Raw genomic sequence first — 19262 nt, 5'->3', positions numbered from 1 at the left:
ATACTGTAGGGAAATATATAGTTGTGCCCTTTGGTAGGAAGAATACAAATGCAGACTATTTTCTAAATGGACAGAAAATTCAAAATTCAAAGGTGCAAAACGACTAGGCAATCCTTCTGTGGAATTCCCTAAGGGTTAATTTGCGGGTTGAGTCAGTGGTAAGGAAGATAAGTGCATTGCTAGCATTAATTTCAAGAGGATTAGAACAGAAGAACAAGGATGTAATGCTGAGGCTTTATAAGGCTTTCGTCAGACCACACATGGAACATTGCAAGCAATTTTGGGCCCCTTATCTGAGAAAAGATGTGCTGGCATTGGAGAGGGTCATGAAGAGGTTCACAAAGCTAATTCTGGGAATTAAACGGTTAATATATAAGGAGTGTTTGGTAGCTCTGGGCCTCTTGTTGCTGTAATTCAGAAGAATGGGGGGGGGGGGGGAGAAATCTCATTTAAACCTATTGAATATTGAAAGCCCTAGACAGATTGAATGTGCAGAGGATGTTTCCTATAGTGAAGGAGTCTAGGACCAGAAGACACAGACTCAGAATAGTAGATTGTCTATCTAGAACAAAGATGAGGAGGAATTTATTTAGCCAGAGGGTGGTGAATCTGTGGAATACATTGCCATGAATGGCTGTGGAGGCCAGGTCACTGGGTATATTTATAACGGAGGTTGATAGGTTCTTGATTAAAGAGGGTGCCAATGGTTAAGGGGAGAAGGCCCTTAATGGAGTTAAGAGGGATAAATAATCGACGATGAAGGGATAGCGATATCGACTCGATGGGCTAAATGGCATAATTGTGCTCCTATGTCTTATGGTCTTCTGGTCTAGCGTGCTTTGTACCAAAAGTTTAGAGATCGACCAGTTCTGTCATTGGAAGAGCCTGGTGGAGACATCAAAAATATTGCTGCTTAGAAGTAAAAATTCCCCACAATAAGGAGCTTGATAGAAGTGTTCTGATGAGTACCACAACAATAAAAATGCCCATTTTTGCAATCATTCATATTCAGACATACAATATTAGTCACATATTGAAAGGATCATTCCATGTTTTGCATCTTCCTCGTTCAGGCAAACTGCAAGGAATTGGGAGGATTTGGCCCTGCACAAGTGAGGAACAACGCCTCAGCCTCATGGAGAAGACAAACCTACAACTGATGGGCAACTCAGCCTCCGAGTGTGATCCATGAGAGTAAACAAATTTTGTCAGTGTGATTAGTACATTCCTGCCAGTTTTATCCATAGTAGACACCAACACCTGTGTGGCTACATCACCCTGCTGGGCTAGAGTCTAAATTGTTACTGTTCTTGTAGTTTAACATGGTTTTCTGCTTGCTGATATTTTTTATATAATCACCTGTTTGTGAAGATGGAGCTTAAAAGGGTTAATGGCACCTCCTTTGGTGCATCTTCGGAAACAGCTCTATGTCCATTTTTAATATCTCTATTTTTCCCTTTCAGGGTTCATTTGAAGACCCTGACCTGGAGTTACACCTGGAGCTACAGTCTTTGCAGGAATGGGACCCACTTTCGGGGATTCACAACCGACTGTTGTTGGTCGGCACACCAAAGGCTCGGCCTGAGAGTCCAGCTCGGATTCGGAAGCCTGGGATCTCGGGGCTCTGGAGACGAGCGGCTCGCGGGTCAGAGTCACGACAGGAGACCCGTGTGTCATCGGGGGAGTTGGAATACCTGCGGTTGTGTGCCCAGTTTTTTGGGTACAGAGCTCAAAAAAACAACGTAATGGACTTTTAACATGGTAAACCAGTGAGTTGTTTGTTATGTCTCCACACTCACTGGGAAAACGGAGACACCTCTTTCTCCCTTATTAGGGGGAGAGTGCCTGTGGTATGTCGAACACTGGGTGAACGAGTACTCTTTGGGGTACTGCAAGTCTGTGTCACTCAGAGGTGGTCGCTGTTGCTTTTTTTTGTCTATGGGGTGGGGGGGGAATTACTTCTGATTACGCACAGGAGGGGGGAGATGGGGGGACTTTGGGTTCTAATATTTAACTCTCGTTCATTCTTTGGGGGCACTTCTCTGTTTTCGTGGATGGTTGTGAAGAAAAACCATTTCAGGATGTATATTGTATGCATACTATATCGCTGACATTAAATTGTACCTTTGAACTTTTGTTTGTCTGTACTTGTTCAGTGACTTTTCTGTTGTTGTAGTGTAGCTAATTCTGTTTTTTTTTCTACAGCTTCTCTGCAGACTGTGTCACATCACTAAACCTGACTGTCTCCATGGTTGTTCTTTATCAATGGAAGTTAGCTTTTAGTAAAAGATGACCATGACTTCTTGTTCTTTGCTCTCCCGCTCCCCCCCATTCACCCTACAGTGAAATAAGTTGGGGTTATTGTTATTTTGTTGCTGTGAACACCCACTAAAAGACCACAACCACAAATGTTATGCCTCATTCTTGATGTCCAAAGAATGATCACATCTCCAGATCAAACAACCACAAAGGGTTTTTTGCTGTAATTTACAGACACAATTTAATTTTGTTTTGTTCTTGTGGAGTATCCGGAGAGCTCACATTTATATTAGTCCAGAAAAGAGGAGGTAGAGTAGGAGGAGTAGGAAAGGACACTAAGTGGGCAGATAGAAAGGCAGTCCACAAACTCGTGAATGAGTGTAGATTGATAGATTTCCAAAGCTTGTCTATCTTACAATGTTTAAAACATTTCCATTACAAAGTACATTTATTACCAAACTATGTATCCTATATACAACCTTGAGATTCAGGCAGACATAAAACAAAGAAGCCCAAAAGAACCCATCAAATAAAGATGGTCAGACAGCCAATGTGCAGAAAAAGAAACAAATCGTGCAAGCAATAAAAGTAAGCAACTAATGTTCAGAACTGAAGTTTGTGAAAGTGAGTCCACAGCTACGAAGCCTGTCATCACTGCCGCTGATTCAGGAGCCCATTAGGCACAGGCCTCACCCTCCGTTCAGCAAAGAGACCAGTAAACCTCGTCGAGTGACAAACTGAACTAGCCTGCCCCTTGCCTCCGGCCCAGATACCCTGACCTTTTCAATCTGACCCAGTGCTTAAATTCCCCAAACTTTGCGTTATTCCTCCCTCTCGGACTTGGACCTTGCTGCTTCAATGTGCCCTCAGGCCTGGGCCTCACCACCTTGATATGCTCGTGTGCCTAGGGCCCACAGCCTCAATTCAGCCTTTCCAGTATTTGCCCAGCTCTTAAATCGATCAAACCTCGGGTCTTTCTTCGCCCAAACAACATGCTTTTTATCACTTATACACATCAACATCTAACCTACTAATGCAATCTATGTCTACATATTTGTAGTTCCTTCAGTACGTGAAGGTGATAGAAACTTTACCTTTACACAGAGTGAAGGGTGTGGGTCCACACTTCTGAATTCCCTCAGTTCCTGAATTGAACAGAAAATGGATGAAGTGAGACAAACATTTAGAAATCTATTTAAATTTGTTCATGTTTAGTATTTGTACTCAATCTAGTGTTAAATATCCAGACCAAAATCAATATTGGTACTAATTATAACAAGACAACTGATTACCAATAAAGCATGCACATCAGTACCAATTGTTACGTCATCAACAACAGAACTTCTGAAAAATCATCTTCACTACATATTCTCCTTCCTAATTTTACTATGACTTGATATCAATTATTCTTCAGATGTCTTGCTATATTAAGGTAACTTCATCAAAAAACATAAAATGAGTGCCTCAAGGGGACATGCAAAAGGACTAATTTTATAGTCTGGGTGTGGAGTCATACTGCATGGGATCAGGCCCTTCAGCCCAACTCACCCATGCTGACCAGCCTGTCCCTCTAAGCCAGTCCCATTGCCTATCTCTGACTTACTTCTAATGAAGGCATCCTATTTCTAGGATGGCTTGCTGGACAGTGCGTCTCAAAGGGCCAGAAAGGCCTATGCCCTAATTAAAAACAACAATAAATAAAAATCAAAGTGACAGCAAGTTCTCCTCAGTCCTGAGGGGCTGCCTCTGAAAACAGTAATGATGAAATAAAGGACTCACATTAACTTGAATAATCTGTCTGGAGTGAGGGATGGCCTGACAAAATTCGCCATCTTCTGATTTGGAACAAAGTGAGATGTCCCCAGTCAGGCTGCAAGGGGACGACAGTGTCCACTGTAGTGCATTCCCCTTGTACTCCACTGCCAAGCTGCTCAGGCTCCAAACATTCTCTCGAAACTCTTCCTCTAAAACAATTTAACAAAAGAGGAAGTAAAATTACAGCAACAATGAATACATTTTGATACTGAGGTAGTGCTTCTACAAAGAAAAGGGCATTTCAAAATTCTCTTAGGGCCTTTCACAATCTTAAAACACTTCATACTCTTAACTGTCCATTGAGTTCTGTGTAAGAAATAAAACTACTGTTGTAATTTATTTTTTATTTAGTGATAGAGCGCGGTACAGGAATTTCTGGCTCTTTGATCTGCACTGCCCTGCAAACCCCCCCCCCCCCCCAGGCAACCCCAATTTCACCACAATTTACAATGGCCAATTAACCTACCCAGTATGTCTGGTACGCAATGTAACGTGGGATACACCGAGGTCATTCAGCACAAAACAAGCTTCCATGAACAGCAATATGAAAATGACCAGATAATTTGATTAAGATTGAGAAATTATGTGTTGGGAAACCAGGAATATCTGCCCACCACCCCCCTTACAATGTGTCACCACTTTAATCAAGACTAATGATAAAATTGATCAGATGACTGGATCAAAAGTGGAGCAGAAATCTCAGACAAACAAGAAAATAGTAATATTCCCGAAGTTCCTTGAAATAGTTTTTAGTGATGCCTGTCAATGAACTGACACTCATTAGATTAACAATTGTTGCATCATCGACTGAAGTAGTCTTTGTTTCCAAAGATGGTGATGTTCAACAAAAATGGAAATTGTGTGGTTTGTACTTTGATCGGGAAAAAAAACTTCAGCATTCCAGATTGTTCGTGCCTGTGGAGGGCAAGTCATTGGGTATATTTAAAGTAGAGGTTGATACATTCTTGATTAGTAATATTAATGGTTAAAAGGAGAAGACAGGAGAACAGGGTTGAGAGGGTTAATAAATCAGCCATGATGGAATGATAGAGCAGACTCAATGAGCTGAATGATCTAATTTTGTTCCTATGGCAAGAGGCAATTACCAGAGAGTACCCCTGTGGCAGTCCCCCCTTAACAATAAATACTCCTGTTTGAGTACTGTTGCGGGGGGGACAGCCTTCCTGGGGGAAGAGGCAGTGGCCATGCCTCAGGCACAAAGTCTGTCCCTGTGGCTCAGAAGGGTAGGGAAAGGAAGAAGGCAGCAGTAATAGGGGACTCTATAGTTAGGGGGTCAGACAGGTGATTCTGTGGATGCAGGAAAGAAACTCAAATGCCAATTTGTCTTCCAGGTGCCAGGGTCCGTCTCTGATCATGTTCATGATACTTTGAAGTGGGAAGGAGAATAGCCAAGAGGTTGTGGTACGTATTGGTACCAATGACATAGGTAGGAAAAGGGAGGAGGTCCTGAAAAAAGACTACAGGGAGTTAGGAAGGAAGTTGAGAAGCAGGACCTCAAAGGTAGTCATCTCGGAATTACTGCCTGTGCCACGTGATAGTGAGTATAGGAATAGAGTGGGGCGGAGGCTGAGGGATTGGAGTAGGGGGCAGGGATTCAGATTTCTGCATCATTAGGTCCTTTTTTGGGCAGGCATGACCTGTACAAAAAGGACGGGTTGCACTTGAATCCCAGGGGGACCAATATCCTAGTGGGGAGGTTTGCTAAGGCTACTGGGCAGAGTGTAAACTAGAATTGTTGGGGGGTGGGAACTGAACTGAAGAGACTGGGGAAGAGGCAGATGACTCACAAATTGAGAAAGCTTGGAGACAATGTGTGAGGGAGGATAGGCAGGTGATAGAGAAGGGACGCACACAGACCGATGGTTTGAGATGCGTCTATTTTAATGCAAGAAGCATCATGAACAAAGCGGATGAGCTTAGAGCGTGGATCAGTACTTGGAGCTATGATGTTGTGGCCATTACAGAGACTTGGATGGCTCAGGGGCAGGAATGGTTACTAAGGGTGCCAGGCTTTAGATGTTTCAGAAAGGACAGGAAGGGAGGCAAAAGAGGTGGGAGTGTGGCACTGTTGTAAATCTAGGCAAGAATAAAAGAAAAACTTACGAAAGGTTCAAAAAACTAGGTAATGATAGAGATCTAGAAGATTATAAGGTTAGCAGGAAGGAGCTTAAGAAGGAAATTAGGAGAGCCAGAAGGGGCCATGAGAAGGCCTTGGCTGACAGGATTAGGGAAAACCCCAAGGCATTCTACAAGTATGTGAAGAGCAAGAGGATAAGATGTGAGAGAATAGGACTAATCAAGTGTGACAGTGGAAAAGTGTGTATGGAACCAGAGGAGATAGCTGAGGTACTTAATGATTATTTTGCTTCAGTATTCACTGCAGAAAAGGATCTTGGTGATTGCAGGGATGACTTGCAGTAGATTGAAAAGATTGAGCAAATAGACATTAAGAAAGAGGATGTGCTGGAGCTTTTGGAAAGCATCAATTTGGATAAGTCAACGGGACCGGATGAGATGTACCCCAGGCTACTGTGGGAGGTGAGGGAGGAGATTGCTGAGCCTCTGGCGATGATCTTTGCATCATCAATGGGGATGGGAGAGATTCCAGAGAATTGGAGGGTTGCGGATGTTGTTCCCTTATTCAAGACAGGGTGTAGAGATAGCCCAGGAAATCATACACCATTGAGTCTTACTTCAGTGGTTGGTAAGTTGATGGAGAAGATCCTGAGAGACAGGATTTATGAACATTTGGAGAGGCATAATATGATTAGGAGTAGTCAGCATGACTTTGTCAAGGGCAGGTCGTGCCTTAAGAGCCTGACTGAATTTTTTGAGGATGTGACTAAACACATTGATGAAGGAAGAGCAGTAGATGTAGTGTATATGGATTTCAGCAAGGCATTTGTTAAGGTACCCCGTGCAAGGCTTATTGAGAAAGTAAGGAGGCATGGAGTCCAAGGGGACCCTGCTTTGTGGATCCAGAACTGGCTTGCCCATGGAAGGCAGAGTGGTTGTAGACAGGTCATATTCTGCACGGAGGTTGGTGACCGGTGGTGTGCCTCAGGAATCTGTTCTAGGTTAGTAAGTTTGGTGATGACACAAAGGTTGGGGGTGTTGTGGATAGTGTGGAGGGCTGTCTGAGGTTACAGCGGGACATTGATAGGATGCAAAACAGGGCTGAGAAGTGGCAGATGGAGTTCAACCCAGTTAAGTGTGAGGTGGTTCATTTTGGTAGGTCAAATATGATGGCAGAATATAGTATTAATGGTAAGACTCCTGGCAGTGTGGAGGATCAGAGGGATCTTGGGGTCTGAGTCCACAGCACACTTAAAGCTGCTGCACAGGTTGACTGTGTGGTTAAGAAGGTCATACTGTGTATTTGCCTTCATCAACCATGGGATTGATTTTAAATGCTGAGATGTAATGTTACAGCTATATAGGACCCTAGTCAGACCCCACTTGTACTGTGCTCAGTTCTGCTCACCTCACTACAGGAAGGATGTGGAAGCCATAGAAAGGGTGCAGAGAAGATTTACAAGGATGTTGCCTGGATTGGGGTGCATGCCTTATGAGAATAGGTTGAGTGAACTTGGCCTTTTCTCCTTGGAGTGACGGAGGATGAGATGACCTGACAGAGGTGTATAAGAAGATGAGAGGCATTGATCGTGTGGGTAGTCAGAGGCCTTTTCCCCGGGCTGAAATGGCTAACATGAGAGGACACAGTTTTAAGGTGCTTGGCAGAAGGTACAGAGGAGATGTCAAGGGTAAGATTTTTTTAAACACAGAGTGGTGAGTGCGTGGAATGGGCTGTCGGCAATAGTGGTAGAGGCAGATATTATAGGGTCCTTTAAGAGACTCCTGGATAGGAGCTTAGAAAAATAGAGGGCTATGGGTAACCTTAGGTAATTTCTAAGTAAGTACATGTTCGGCCCAGCATTGTGGGCCGACGGGCCTATATTGTGCTGTAGTCTAATGGTCATAATCCCTTCACGGGTATGCTTGGATTTTTGTTTAGAATGCAGGACGCCAGAGAAGTAACAGCCATGGGTAGGTGCACAAAGAGAGAGGACGGTATCACAGATGGAAAAGTGGGGGGTTATATGGGAGGCAGGGTTTAGGAGTCAGCACAGCATTGTGGGCCGAAGGGCCTGTACTGTGCTGTATTGTTCTATATGTTCTATGAAAAGATGCATAAGTAGGCAACCACTTCACTACAACCTGACTTGGGCCCCTGGGAATGAATCTATTAACCATACTTTTAGAGAGATGATGCCTTTAGGTGGTTCCTGTCATCATATTCAGTGTGGCTCAGAGTAAAGAACAAATCAGTGGAATTGTGTTGTTAATTGAAATTAATAAATTTTTGTTTCTGAAAAATTACTAGCGCTCTTCCCTCTGTGTCACTTAATATAATAACAAATTACCAAAGGAGCAACAATGTTGGCAAGATAGATTCTGATAGTGAATATAAATCGATGCAATGATGCAAAGACAGTTAAAGACAAAAGGACACAAACTCACTCTTTGTAAACGGGCATATTTTACGTCTTCTGGCATCTTCTATTGTTGCAGACCACATCTATTAAAACCAAGGGAAATGTGTTAGCAAATTCAATAATGAATCACAGTTGTCACAGTTGGTCCCTTTAAGAATGAACTGTGATTTCAGTTCTTTGGAATATCATACTTTCTCCACCCCAAATAAACATAATAAAGCTGCAACTGAGGCAACCTAACAAAGAAAGTAAACAGCTGATTAGTAAATCATAAACCTGAGAAATTCTGCAAATGTTGCAAATCCAGGGAACCAAACGCAAAATGCTGGAGGAACTCAGCATCTGTGGGAATGATAAACAGTCAACATTTCTGGCTGAGACCCTTCTTCAGCACTGGAAAGGAAGGGGAGAGATGCCAGGATAAATACGCTGAGGGGAGGGGAAGCAGTACAAGCTGGCAGATGACGGGTGAAGCCAGGTGAGGGGGAAGGTAGGAGGGTGGGAGGTGACAGGTGGAAGAGGTAAAGGGCTGAGGAAGGAATGTGGTCGGAGAGGAGAGTGGAGCATGGGAAAACGGGAAGGAAGATGGGCACCAGAGTAAAGTAATAAGCAGATGAGGAGAAGGGGTAAGACAGACTGGGGAATAGAAGAGGGAAAGGGGTGGTGGGTGGAAATACTGGAGAAGTCGATGTTCTTGCTGTCTAGTTGGAGGCTACCCAGACAGAATGAGGTTTGCTCCTTCAACCTGACAGTGGCCACAATATGGCAGTAGAAGAGGCCATGGACCAACCTGTTGGAATGGGAAGTAGCATTAAAATGGGTACCCATTGGGAAATCGGGCCCATTGTGGCAGATGATGCAAAGGTACTTGATAAAGCAGTCACCCAATCTACATCAGGTCTCCTTGATGTACAGGAAGCCACACAGTAGATGACCCCGACTGACCTGCAGGTGAATTGCCTCACCTGGAAGGGCTCTTTTGGTGAGGAGGTTGAAGTGGCAATTGTAGCATTGGTATTGCTTGCAGGGATTAGTTTTTGATTTATATCAGTGAAGGCAAACACATAATTTCAATCTTTTGCATGTTGGGTCATTCTAACGCAGTGAAAATATTGTCCCAAGATGCGGCAACTATTGGAGAACACGCGTTGTTAACAGCGGTCATTAGGTATATGTTTACATAACCACTTCTTACAGAAGTATCACTGGTGCACGATCTAACATTTCCCCAAGAAAGTGGGGCGCCACGGTTGCCTAGTGGTTTGCACGATGCTTTTACAGGTCAGCGTGTCAGAGTTTGGAGTTCAATCCTGTAGTCCTCTGTAAGGAGTCTCTTCACACTCTCCCTGTGGACTGTGTGGGTTTCCTCCCACAGAACAAAGACATACTGGGTAGGTTAATTGGTCACTGTAGATTCTCCCATGATTGGGTTAGGGTTAAATTGGGGTTGATGGGAGTTATTGGGTGATGTGGCTAGGGAGCCTATTCTGTGCTGTATCTCTAAATAAATAAAACATTAAAATTAAAATAAATAAAACAAGTTGTGACACCACTGAGAAGTGAACTCCCTGTTTTATTGGATTAGTTGCCTATCCTTGTTCTCGTTAGCTACAGAGGGGATGTTTGTTGCAATAACACACATAGAGGATTATTAGCAGCATCACTGGATTATTCATAATTGGAGAAAGGCTGCTGCTGCCCGTAACCTGCTCCGCGTGCTGGCAGACCAAGCTGTGGAAAGATGAAGCAGGGCCTTCATTTGGCAGAAGGAAGAAGGTGCTGATGAGCACAGCACAAACAACTTGCGGATTCTCAGGTAAACGCGTAGGGCTGCACCTGCCTATGCTCAGACGCTAAAAGGCAAACCTATTTTAAGAGATGGCTGAACTATTTAGTGGGGTATTGAAGAAGCAGTCAATAAAACCAACAACCACCGAGTGTTGGTTGTGGGAGGTTGCTCTGGAGGCCGTGTCATTGGGTAGTTTTAAGGCGGAGGAACAAAGATGAGGAGGAATTTCTTCAGCCAGATGCTGATGAATCTGTGGAATTCATTGCCACAGATGGCTGTGGAGATCAAATTATTGGGTACACTTAAAGCAGAAGTTGATATGGCATCAAAGGTTGCGGACAGAGGTCCGTACCTGTAATGGGCTGAGAGATATAATAGAGGAGCCAGAATCGAATGACAAAGCAGACTCAAAGGGCCTAAAGGCCTAATTCTGCTCCAATGTTTTACGTACAGGTCAGAAAGGGACACAGTGGCCTCGAAAGGAGCCCCAAGGTAACGTAAAGGATACTGTTGACAATCCATATTCAGATACCACTGAATGAGCTTTCACACCCTTTTATTCCTGTCATTCCTTGGAGGTTACAGAACTTTACCAAATAAGGATGCAAAGGACGATCTTGCAAGTCGAAGCAAACTCATTATTATTTATACAATTACATAGCTACACTGGGTTCTGTTTGTCTTGAGGAAAATCCATTTAAATTTAGAGAGAGGAGGACCAGATGTCAACGTTGGCCAGAAACTCAAGTAGACCAGCCATATAATTATTGTGGCGAGGGAGTTGTGTATCTCCTGTTGAGGGACTCACCACTATATAACCCAAAGTTTTTCCACCATCTACAAGATATATACAAACTTATGAGGCGTACGCTGTAGATAAGGTAAATGCAAGCAGGCTTTTTCCATTGAGGTTGGGTGAGACTACAAATAGAGGCCATGAGGGTTAAAGGTGAAAGATGAGATGCTTAGAGGGAACATAAGGGGGAAATTCTTCACTCACAGAGAGTGTGAGAGTGGAACAAGCTGCCAGGAGAAGTGGTAGATATTCAATATTTAAGAGAAATTTGGTAGGTACATGGATGGAAGGGGTATGGAAGTCTATGGTCTGGGTGCATGTCAATGGGACTCAGCAGATCAATGTTTCAGCACAGACTAGATGGGCCAAAGGGCCTATTTCTGTGCTGTAATGTTCTATAACTCTATGACATGTCAGGAGTAAAATGAAATGCTCTCCATTTTTCCAGATTAGTGCAACATTTCGGAAGGTCAACATCATCCAGGCCAAAACAGCCCACTTGATTTGCATCTTCGTCTCTATACTGAGTATTCATGCTCTCCGGTATGTACAATACACTGCATTAGACCACCCAAATCCACAACTATTAACACCAAGGAGAACAAGGGCAGCAGGCACATAAGAACATATCCAAGCTAACATCACTGTGACAAAAATATACCTTTGTGGCTGAGTCTAATTGCTGAAACTTTATACCATTGTAGCATTGTAGGAGTACCAGCATCGGAAGGGCTGCTTCTAGAAACTGGTTTGCCACAACATGCTCAAGGACAATTAGGACATGTCAATAAAAACTGGTTCGACCTGCGATGATGACATTCTTCAGCAATATCTTTCAGTAACACGTCTTAAATCTTTGTGTAGATCTTGGAAGACACATACCTCCATACACAAACACGGGACAATATCCGAGAAGTTGCGATACATATTGGTCGTATTCTAGCCAAACAGAAAGAAAGAACAATTACTTGATTTAACAAAATTATAATAACACATATTTTGTCATCTGTAAAAGAGCAGAATCAGAATTAGGTCTATTATCACTGATATGTGTCATCAAATTTGCTGTTTTGCAGCAAAAGTACAATGCAATACATAGGTTATAACAAATAATAAGTATTATAAAATAAATAAAGAGAGCAAAATAGAATGGTAGAGTCCTTGGACCATTCAGAAATCTGAAATTGGTGGGGGGGTGGGAGAAGCTGTCCCAAGTGCACGTATTCAGGCTCTTGTACCTCCTCCCCGATGGTAGTAATGTACAACTATTTACAGCTGACTTTTTGTGGGAATGTGGTAAAGTGCCGCATAGAGACGTATCCATAAGATAAGGATGTATAGAGTTGGGGGTGATGTATTAGCATGGATAGAGGATTGGTTAACTAATAGAAAGCAGAGAGTTGGGATACACGGGTGTTTCTCTGGTTGGCAATCAGTGATGAGCGGTGTGCCACAGGGGTCGGTGTTGGGCCCGCAACTGTTCTTGATACACATTAATGATCTGGAAGAGGGGACTGAGTGTAGTGTATCTAAGTTTGCTGATGATACTAAATCAAGTGGAAAAGCAAATTGTGCAGAGGATACCTGAAAGTCTGCGGAGAGATATAGAGAGATTAAGTGAATGGGCAAGCATCTGGCAGATGGAGTACAATGTTGGTAAATGCAAGATCACTCACATTGGAAGGAAAAATGAAAGAGCAGATTATTGTTTAAATAGTAAAAGACTGCAGCATGCTGCTGTGCAGAGGGACTTGGGAGAGCTTGTGCATGAATCACAAAAGGTTGGTTTGCTGCTGCAGCAGGTTATCAAGAAGGCAAATGGAACATTGGCCTTCATTGCTAGAGGGATTGAATTTTACAGCAGGGAGGTTATGCTGCAACTGTACAGGGTGCTGGTGAGGCTGAACCTGGAGAACTGCGTGCAGTTCTGGTCTCCACACTTGAGGAAGGATATACTGGCTTTGGAGGTGGTGCAGAGGAGCTTCACCAGTTTGACTCCAGAGATGAGGGGGTGAGACTATGAGGAGAGATGAGTCACCTGGGACTGTACTCACTGGAATTCAAAAGAATGAGAGATCTTATATAAAGTTATGAAAGGGATAGATAAGATGGAGACAGGAAAGTTGTTTTCACGAGTAGGTGAGGTTAGAACTAAGGGACATAGCCTCAAGACTCGGTGTAGATTTAGGACGGAGATGAGGAGGAACTGCTTTTGCCAGAGAGTGGTGAATCTATGGAATTCTCTGCCCAATGAAGCAGTGGAGACTATCTCAGTAAATATATTTAAGACAAGGTTGGATAGGTATTTGCATAGTTGGGGAATTAAAGGTTATGGGGAAAAGACAGGCAGTTGGAGATGTGCAGATCAGCCATGATCTTATTGACTGGCGGGGCTGGCTCGATGGGCCGGATGGCCGACTCCTGCTCCTGTTTCTTATGTTCTTATGCTCAAAATTAATTTCACTTTCAACGAGACTCTGTAGTAATCACTTATTAATTACATATTTGTAACTCACACATTCCTCACTCGAGTCCGTTTCCCCAAGGTACAAAATTCTTGCCCCTAGGAGTTTACCTTAGTAGACTACATAACTAACTAAATACCCCGGTTTGAATATAATTTGAACTTTGGCTTTCTGTAATACAGACTAATGGTAGGTCACATTTGCTGTCAATTTATTATTACAATTAGGTTAAATTTCAGGTTATTTAGGAAAAGAAATAAAATTGCACAACAAAAATTAAATCTGTCTATTAAGCAGGCCTTGATTTCAAGGATGAGGTAGCTCAGCTAAAATTTAGGGAACACTTTCAGCATCCAGCTTGAAACCTCCAAAATTCGAAGCTGACCATTTGTAATTCAGACAACATCTATCTCAAACTTACAAAGTAGTTCGGATGAATTATCTCAATAATGTCTGGTAAGCTGTAATTTCTGGATTGCCATAATGAGTGTCCTAGAGTCAGTTTGCTTATCTGGTAGGGAGGTATACTTTCACCAGCGACTATCAGGAGCAACTGCCATTTAGGTCAACCGTCTCCTCTTGGTTCATCATTAGTGTGCCAGCAGCGTGAGTACGTACTCAGCTTCATGGAATATGGGAGGCTAGCTATCGATTCTCGGCAAGAATGGCAGGAAAACTGATGTTTACGAAGTCTTTATACTGCAAAAATCATATTATAAACTGACACACCCACAATAATTTCACATGTTACTTACCAATTTGATCAAATCCAGCGGGTTTTTGCTCTCAAAGGATGGTGTAACATCATACTTGAACATTGTGTAGTAATTCTGTGGTACGTTAAAAACAGCCATTTGCAGCTTTTTTTCCAGCGTCATATTAATTTCTGGGACTGTCATGCAAGAAATAAGTTTGATATGAGAAAATTTCATTTGTGCTGCCATCACTATGTTGAAGGTATAACAGATATGAAGACTATTGTTACAACCTTGTACAGTTCCCAGAAAGCATTAGGTACATTATTCTGTATTCTGATTTTTTTTTTGCTCACTCTCCCTGGATGCTCCATATAACTTTAGAAATGATTTCTTGTCATTTATAAAATTAAATTCTTCTTATTTCCAGTACAATTTCCTTTATCATTTTCACATCACCGGTAACTCTGTTTTCCCTCACCTTTGCACCATTCAATGTTCTCTAGAAATTCTTTCCAAGTGCAATCTGTAAACAGAAGCACAACAGAATCATTAGGAATTTCGATACTAGCAGATACAGTCTTGTAGAAACAGAGGGAGAACTATCGTCCATCTGTCACATGAATTCTTTCCCTCTCTCCATAGAAATAATACAGTGGATTCCAGTTAATCAGGACACATCAGAACCAGTACATTTTGGCCCAGTTAAGCAGCTGTTCCAATTAGCCAAAGTTTCATGGAAGTAGTTAAAAAGTACAGTTCTGTGCAGAAGTCTGAGGCACATATATATATAGCTAGGTTGACTAAGACTTTTACACAGTACTGTAAACTTTTATGTATCATTTCCTGTATGATTAATTTTGAATTGATTTGAAGCACATGGTGGAAAGGCTTCTATGTCCACCCCTCTTTATTTGCCCTTGAAACAGCAATATCCATGAGCTTTAAGTTTTTGTTAAGATTGATAAACATTTAGTCAATACTGTACTGGGCAAATATGTTAGGCACCCTAGCTATATACATATACTTGTCTAAGACTGTATAAAAAGCTAGACAGTAACAAATTAGGTATTTAAATGAAATACAGAACAAATTAGAACTACAGGACTATTCCTTCCTGTGTGTTCCTTCTAGTTACCCTAGGAGTGTATGCAATGAACAGACACCCAGTGCAGATAATAGACTGTCTACGTATGATGCTGTCGATGATTGCATCCTCCAAATCTTCATTTTCATTGTAACATTCAAGATGATTGTTGCCACCTTCAAACTCTTTGAAGTGGCAGATGGAGTTCAACCCAGTTAAGCATGAAGTGGTTCATTTCGGTAGGTCAAATTTGAAGGCAGAACATATTAATGTTGAGACACTTGGCAAGATGGAGGATCATCGAGATCTTGGGGTCTGTATCCATAGGACACTCAAATCTGCTGTGTAGATTGACAGTGTTGTTAAAAAGGCGTATGATGTATTGGCATTCATCAACCGTGGGACTGAGTTCAAGAGCCATGAGGTAATGTTACAGAGATACAAGACCTTAGTTAGACCCCACCTGGAGTACTGCATTCAGTTCTGGTTACCCCATTACAAGAAGGATGTGGATACTGCAGAGAGAGTGCAGAGGAGATTCACAAGGAAGTTATCAAGATTGGAGAGTGTGCTTTATGAGAATAGGTTGAGTGAACTTGGTCTTTTCTCCTTGGAGCAACAGAGGATGAGAGGTGACCTGATAGAGGTGTATAAGATGATGAGGGGCATTGATCATGTGGATAGTCAGAGGGCTGACATGGCTAACACAAAGAGGCATAGTTTTAAGGTACTTGGAAGTAGGTACAAGGGGGATGTAAGTGGTAAGTTTTTCCCACACAGAGACTAATGGGTGCAGGTACAATGGGGTCTTTTAAGGGACTCTTAGATAGGTACGTAGAACTTAGACAAACAAAGGGCTATGTGGTAGGGATATTCTAGGCAGTTTCTGGAGTAGGTATGGTTGGCACAACATTGTGGGCCAAAGGGCCTGTATTGTGCTGTAGATTTCTATGTTTCTATGTATTTTTTATTCCTTTCACCAAGGTGTAAGGCCTTACACTTCCTAGCACTGTATTCCATCTGCCATCTCTTTCCATTCTAATCTGTAGTCTTCCAATTTCCTCAACACTACTTGCCCCTCCACCTATCTTAATATCATCTGTGAACTTGGCCACAAAGCCATCAATCCCTTCATCCAAATCATTGGCATACAGCATGAAAGGAACTGGTCCCAACACTGACCCCTACGGCACACCGCTGGTCACCAGAAGCCAATAAATAAATGGCTTTATTCACGCTCTTTACCTCCTGCCAGTCAGCCAATCTTCTATCTGTACTAGTATCTCTCCTGTAATCCAATGGGCTTTTATCATGTTAAGCAAACTCATGTGTGGCACATTGTCAAAGGTCTTCTTAAAATCCAAATAAACAATATCCAGTGACTCTCCTTTGTCTATCCTGCTTGTTATTTCCTCAAAAAATTCCAATAGTTTTGTCAATGTATCACCCTGAGAAAACCATGTCTTCTGAAACCAAGTAATCTGAAACCTCATCCTCAATAATAGACTCCAACAGCTTTCCAATCACTGAAGTCAGGCTAACTAGCCAAAAATTTCCTCCCTTTTCCTTTTTCCCCTTTTAAAAAAGTAGGGTGACATTTGCAGTTTTCCAGTCCTCTGGAACCATTCCTGAATCTAATGACATGCACAGTGCTTCCTGTCCATTCCTTCCCTGCTTGATGGAGTGGCCACCATCTGAAACCCCCATCCTGTAATTAATGAGCTAAACAGAGCTCAGGTCAGGCACGGCCCAGAAAACGGGTGGGTAACAGGCTCATTCCTCTCACCCTGCCCCTACTATTCCCATCGAAGCCCACTTCCTCATTTCTGGATCACACCTTTGAAAGGATTAACAATGTCGTTCAACTCACCTTCCACTTTATGGGTGTGCTCCAAAATCTTGTTTTCAGGTTTTGTGAAAGCCTTTACCTGAACCTCACTGCTCATGGCTGCTTTAAAGCAATTCAACTTCACTGTAGCCTGGTGAGAAAAATAAAGCCAATATTTCAATTCAGTCAGTGGATGCCATGACAATTGTTAGGCCTATCTTTTCTAAACTAAAATCTTGTGGTATCCTTTAACCAGAAGACCATTATCTTCATGGGTTTGTTCTCAATGGAGATAGTGCCCCCCCAAGCAGAAGACCATTATCTTCAAGGGTTTGTTCTCAATGGAGATAGTGCCCCCCCAAGCAGAAGACCATTATCTTCAAGGGTATGTTCTCAATGGAGATAGTGCCCCCCCAAGCAGAAGACCATCATCTTCATGGTTTGTTCTCAATGGAGACAGTGCCACTCCCCTCCCCTCCCCTTCTCCTGAAAGTCTTGCACATCTGCTTCCCATGCTGCCACTTTAATTTGGAACTAATTTATGGTCTAGTTTCCAAAGATCATTCATTTTGTAAATGACCATGACACAGTATTCCTTTCAATGGTCTCTTTCCGTTTAAAAAGAAAATCATTGTATCACATTTTGAGTTTCTTTTTGAAAACACATGGACACACTACTCCCCAGCAATAAGGACACCTTTAAAAGGTAATGCCTCAAAGAGATGACATCCGTCATTAAGGACCCCCACCACCCAGGACATGCCTTTTTATTATTACTACCATTGGCAGGAGGTACAGCAGCCTGAAAACTCTTAAGCATTGTACTACCACAAAACAACACATTTCAGGACATAGGGCAGTGAAAATAAACCAGCAACGACCTAGCATGCCATAGGAGCATTTGTAACAAGGTGGATGAATTGAATGTGCAGATAGTTACTAATGAATATGATATAGTTGGGATCACAGAGACATGGCTCCAGGGTGACCAAGGATGGGAGCTCAACATCCAGGGATATTCAATATTCAGGAGGGATAGACAGGAAAGAAAAGCAGGTGGGGTAGCATTGCTGGTTAAAGAGGAGATTAACGCAATAGAAAGGAAGGACATCTTGGAGGATGTGGAATCGATATGGGTAGAGTTGCATAACACTAAGGGGCAGAAAACGCTGGTGGGAGTTGTGTACAGGCCACCTAACAGTAGTAGTGAGGTTGGGGATGGCATTAAACAGGAAATTAGAAATGTGTGCAATAAAGGAACAGTAGTTATAATGGGTGACTTCAATCTACATATAGATTGGATGAACCAAATTTGTAAGGGTGCTGAGGAAGAGGACTTCTTGGAATGTATGCGGGATGGTTTTCTGAACCAACATGTCGAGGAACCAACTAGAGAGCAGGCCATTCTAGATTGGGTATTGAGCAATGAGGAAGGGTTAGTTAGCAATCTTGTCTTGCAAGGCCCCTTGGGTAAGAGTGACCATAATATGGGGGAGTTCTTCATTAAGATGGAGAGTGAGATAGTTAATTCAGAAACAAAGGTTCTGAACTTAAAGAAGGGTAACTTTGTAGGTACGAGACGTGAATTCGCTAAGATAGACTGGCAAATGATACTTAAAGGGTTGACGGTGGATATGCAATGGCAAGCATTTAAAGATTGCATGGATGAACTGCAACAACTGTTCATCCCAGCTTGGCAAAAGAATAAACCAGGGAAGGTAGTGCACCCGTGGCTGACAAGGGAAATTAGGGGTAGTATCAAGTCTAAAGAAGAAACATATAAATTAGCAAAAAAAAAAGCGGCACACCTGAGGACTGGGAGAAATTCAGAGACCAGCAGAGCAGGACAAAGGGCTTAATTAGGAAAGGGAAAAAAGATTATGAGAGAAAGCTGGCAGGGAACATAAAAACTGACTGTAAAAGCTTTTATAGATACGTGAAAAGAAAAAGATTGGTCAAGGCAAATGTAGGTCCTTTACAGTCAGAAACAGGTGAATTGATCATTGGGAAC

General features: G+C 42.5%; 1 protein-coding gene across 1 annotated transcript in view; it reads right to left on the bottom strand.

The window, feature by feature from the left end:
- Window positions 1–19262, bottom strand: part of LOC132378055 (interleukin-17 receptor C-like) — a 97015-nt gene that overhangs the window by 31289 nt on the left and 46464 nt on the right. The window contains 7 exon segments of the mRNA XM_059944720.1: window positions 3354–3404; window positions 4039–4223; window positions 8617–8674; window positions 12059–12115; window positions 14397–14533; window positions 14818–14862; window positions 17294–17402. Of these exon segments, the coding sequence (XP_059800703.1) occupies window positions 3354–3404; window positions 4039–4223; window positions 8617–8674; window positions 12059–12115; window positions 14397–14533; window positions 14818–14862; window positions 17294–17402 (642 nt within the window).

The sequence above is a fragment of the Hypanus sabinus genome, chromosome 19 (genome assembly GCF_030144855.1).
Source record: "Hypanus sabinus isolate sHypSab1 chromosome 19, sHypSab1.hap1, whole genome shotgun sequence".
Taxonomy (NCBI): Eukaryota; Metazoa; Chordata; class Chondrichthyes; order Myliobatiformes; family Dasyatidae; genus Hypanus; species Hypanus sabinus.
Note: the sequence above shows the minus strand (reverse complement) of the source record. Positions and strands in the feature narration are given on the sequence as shown.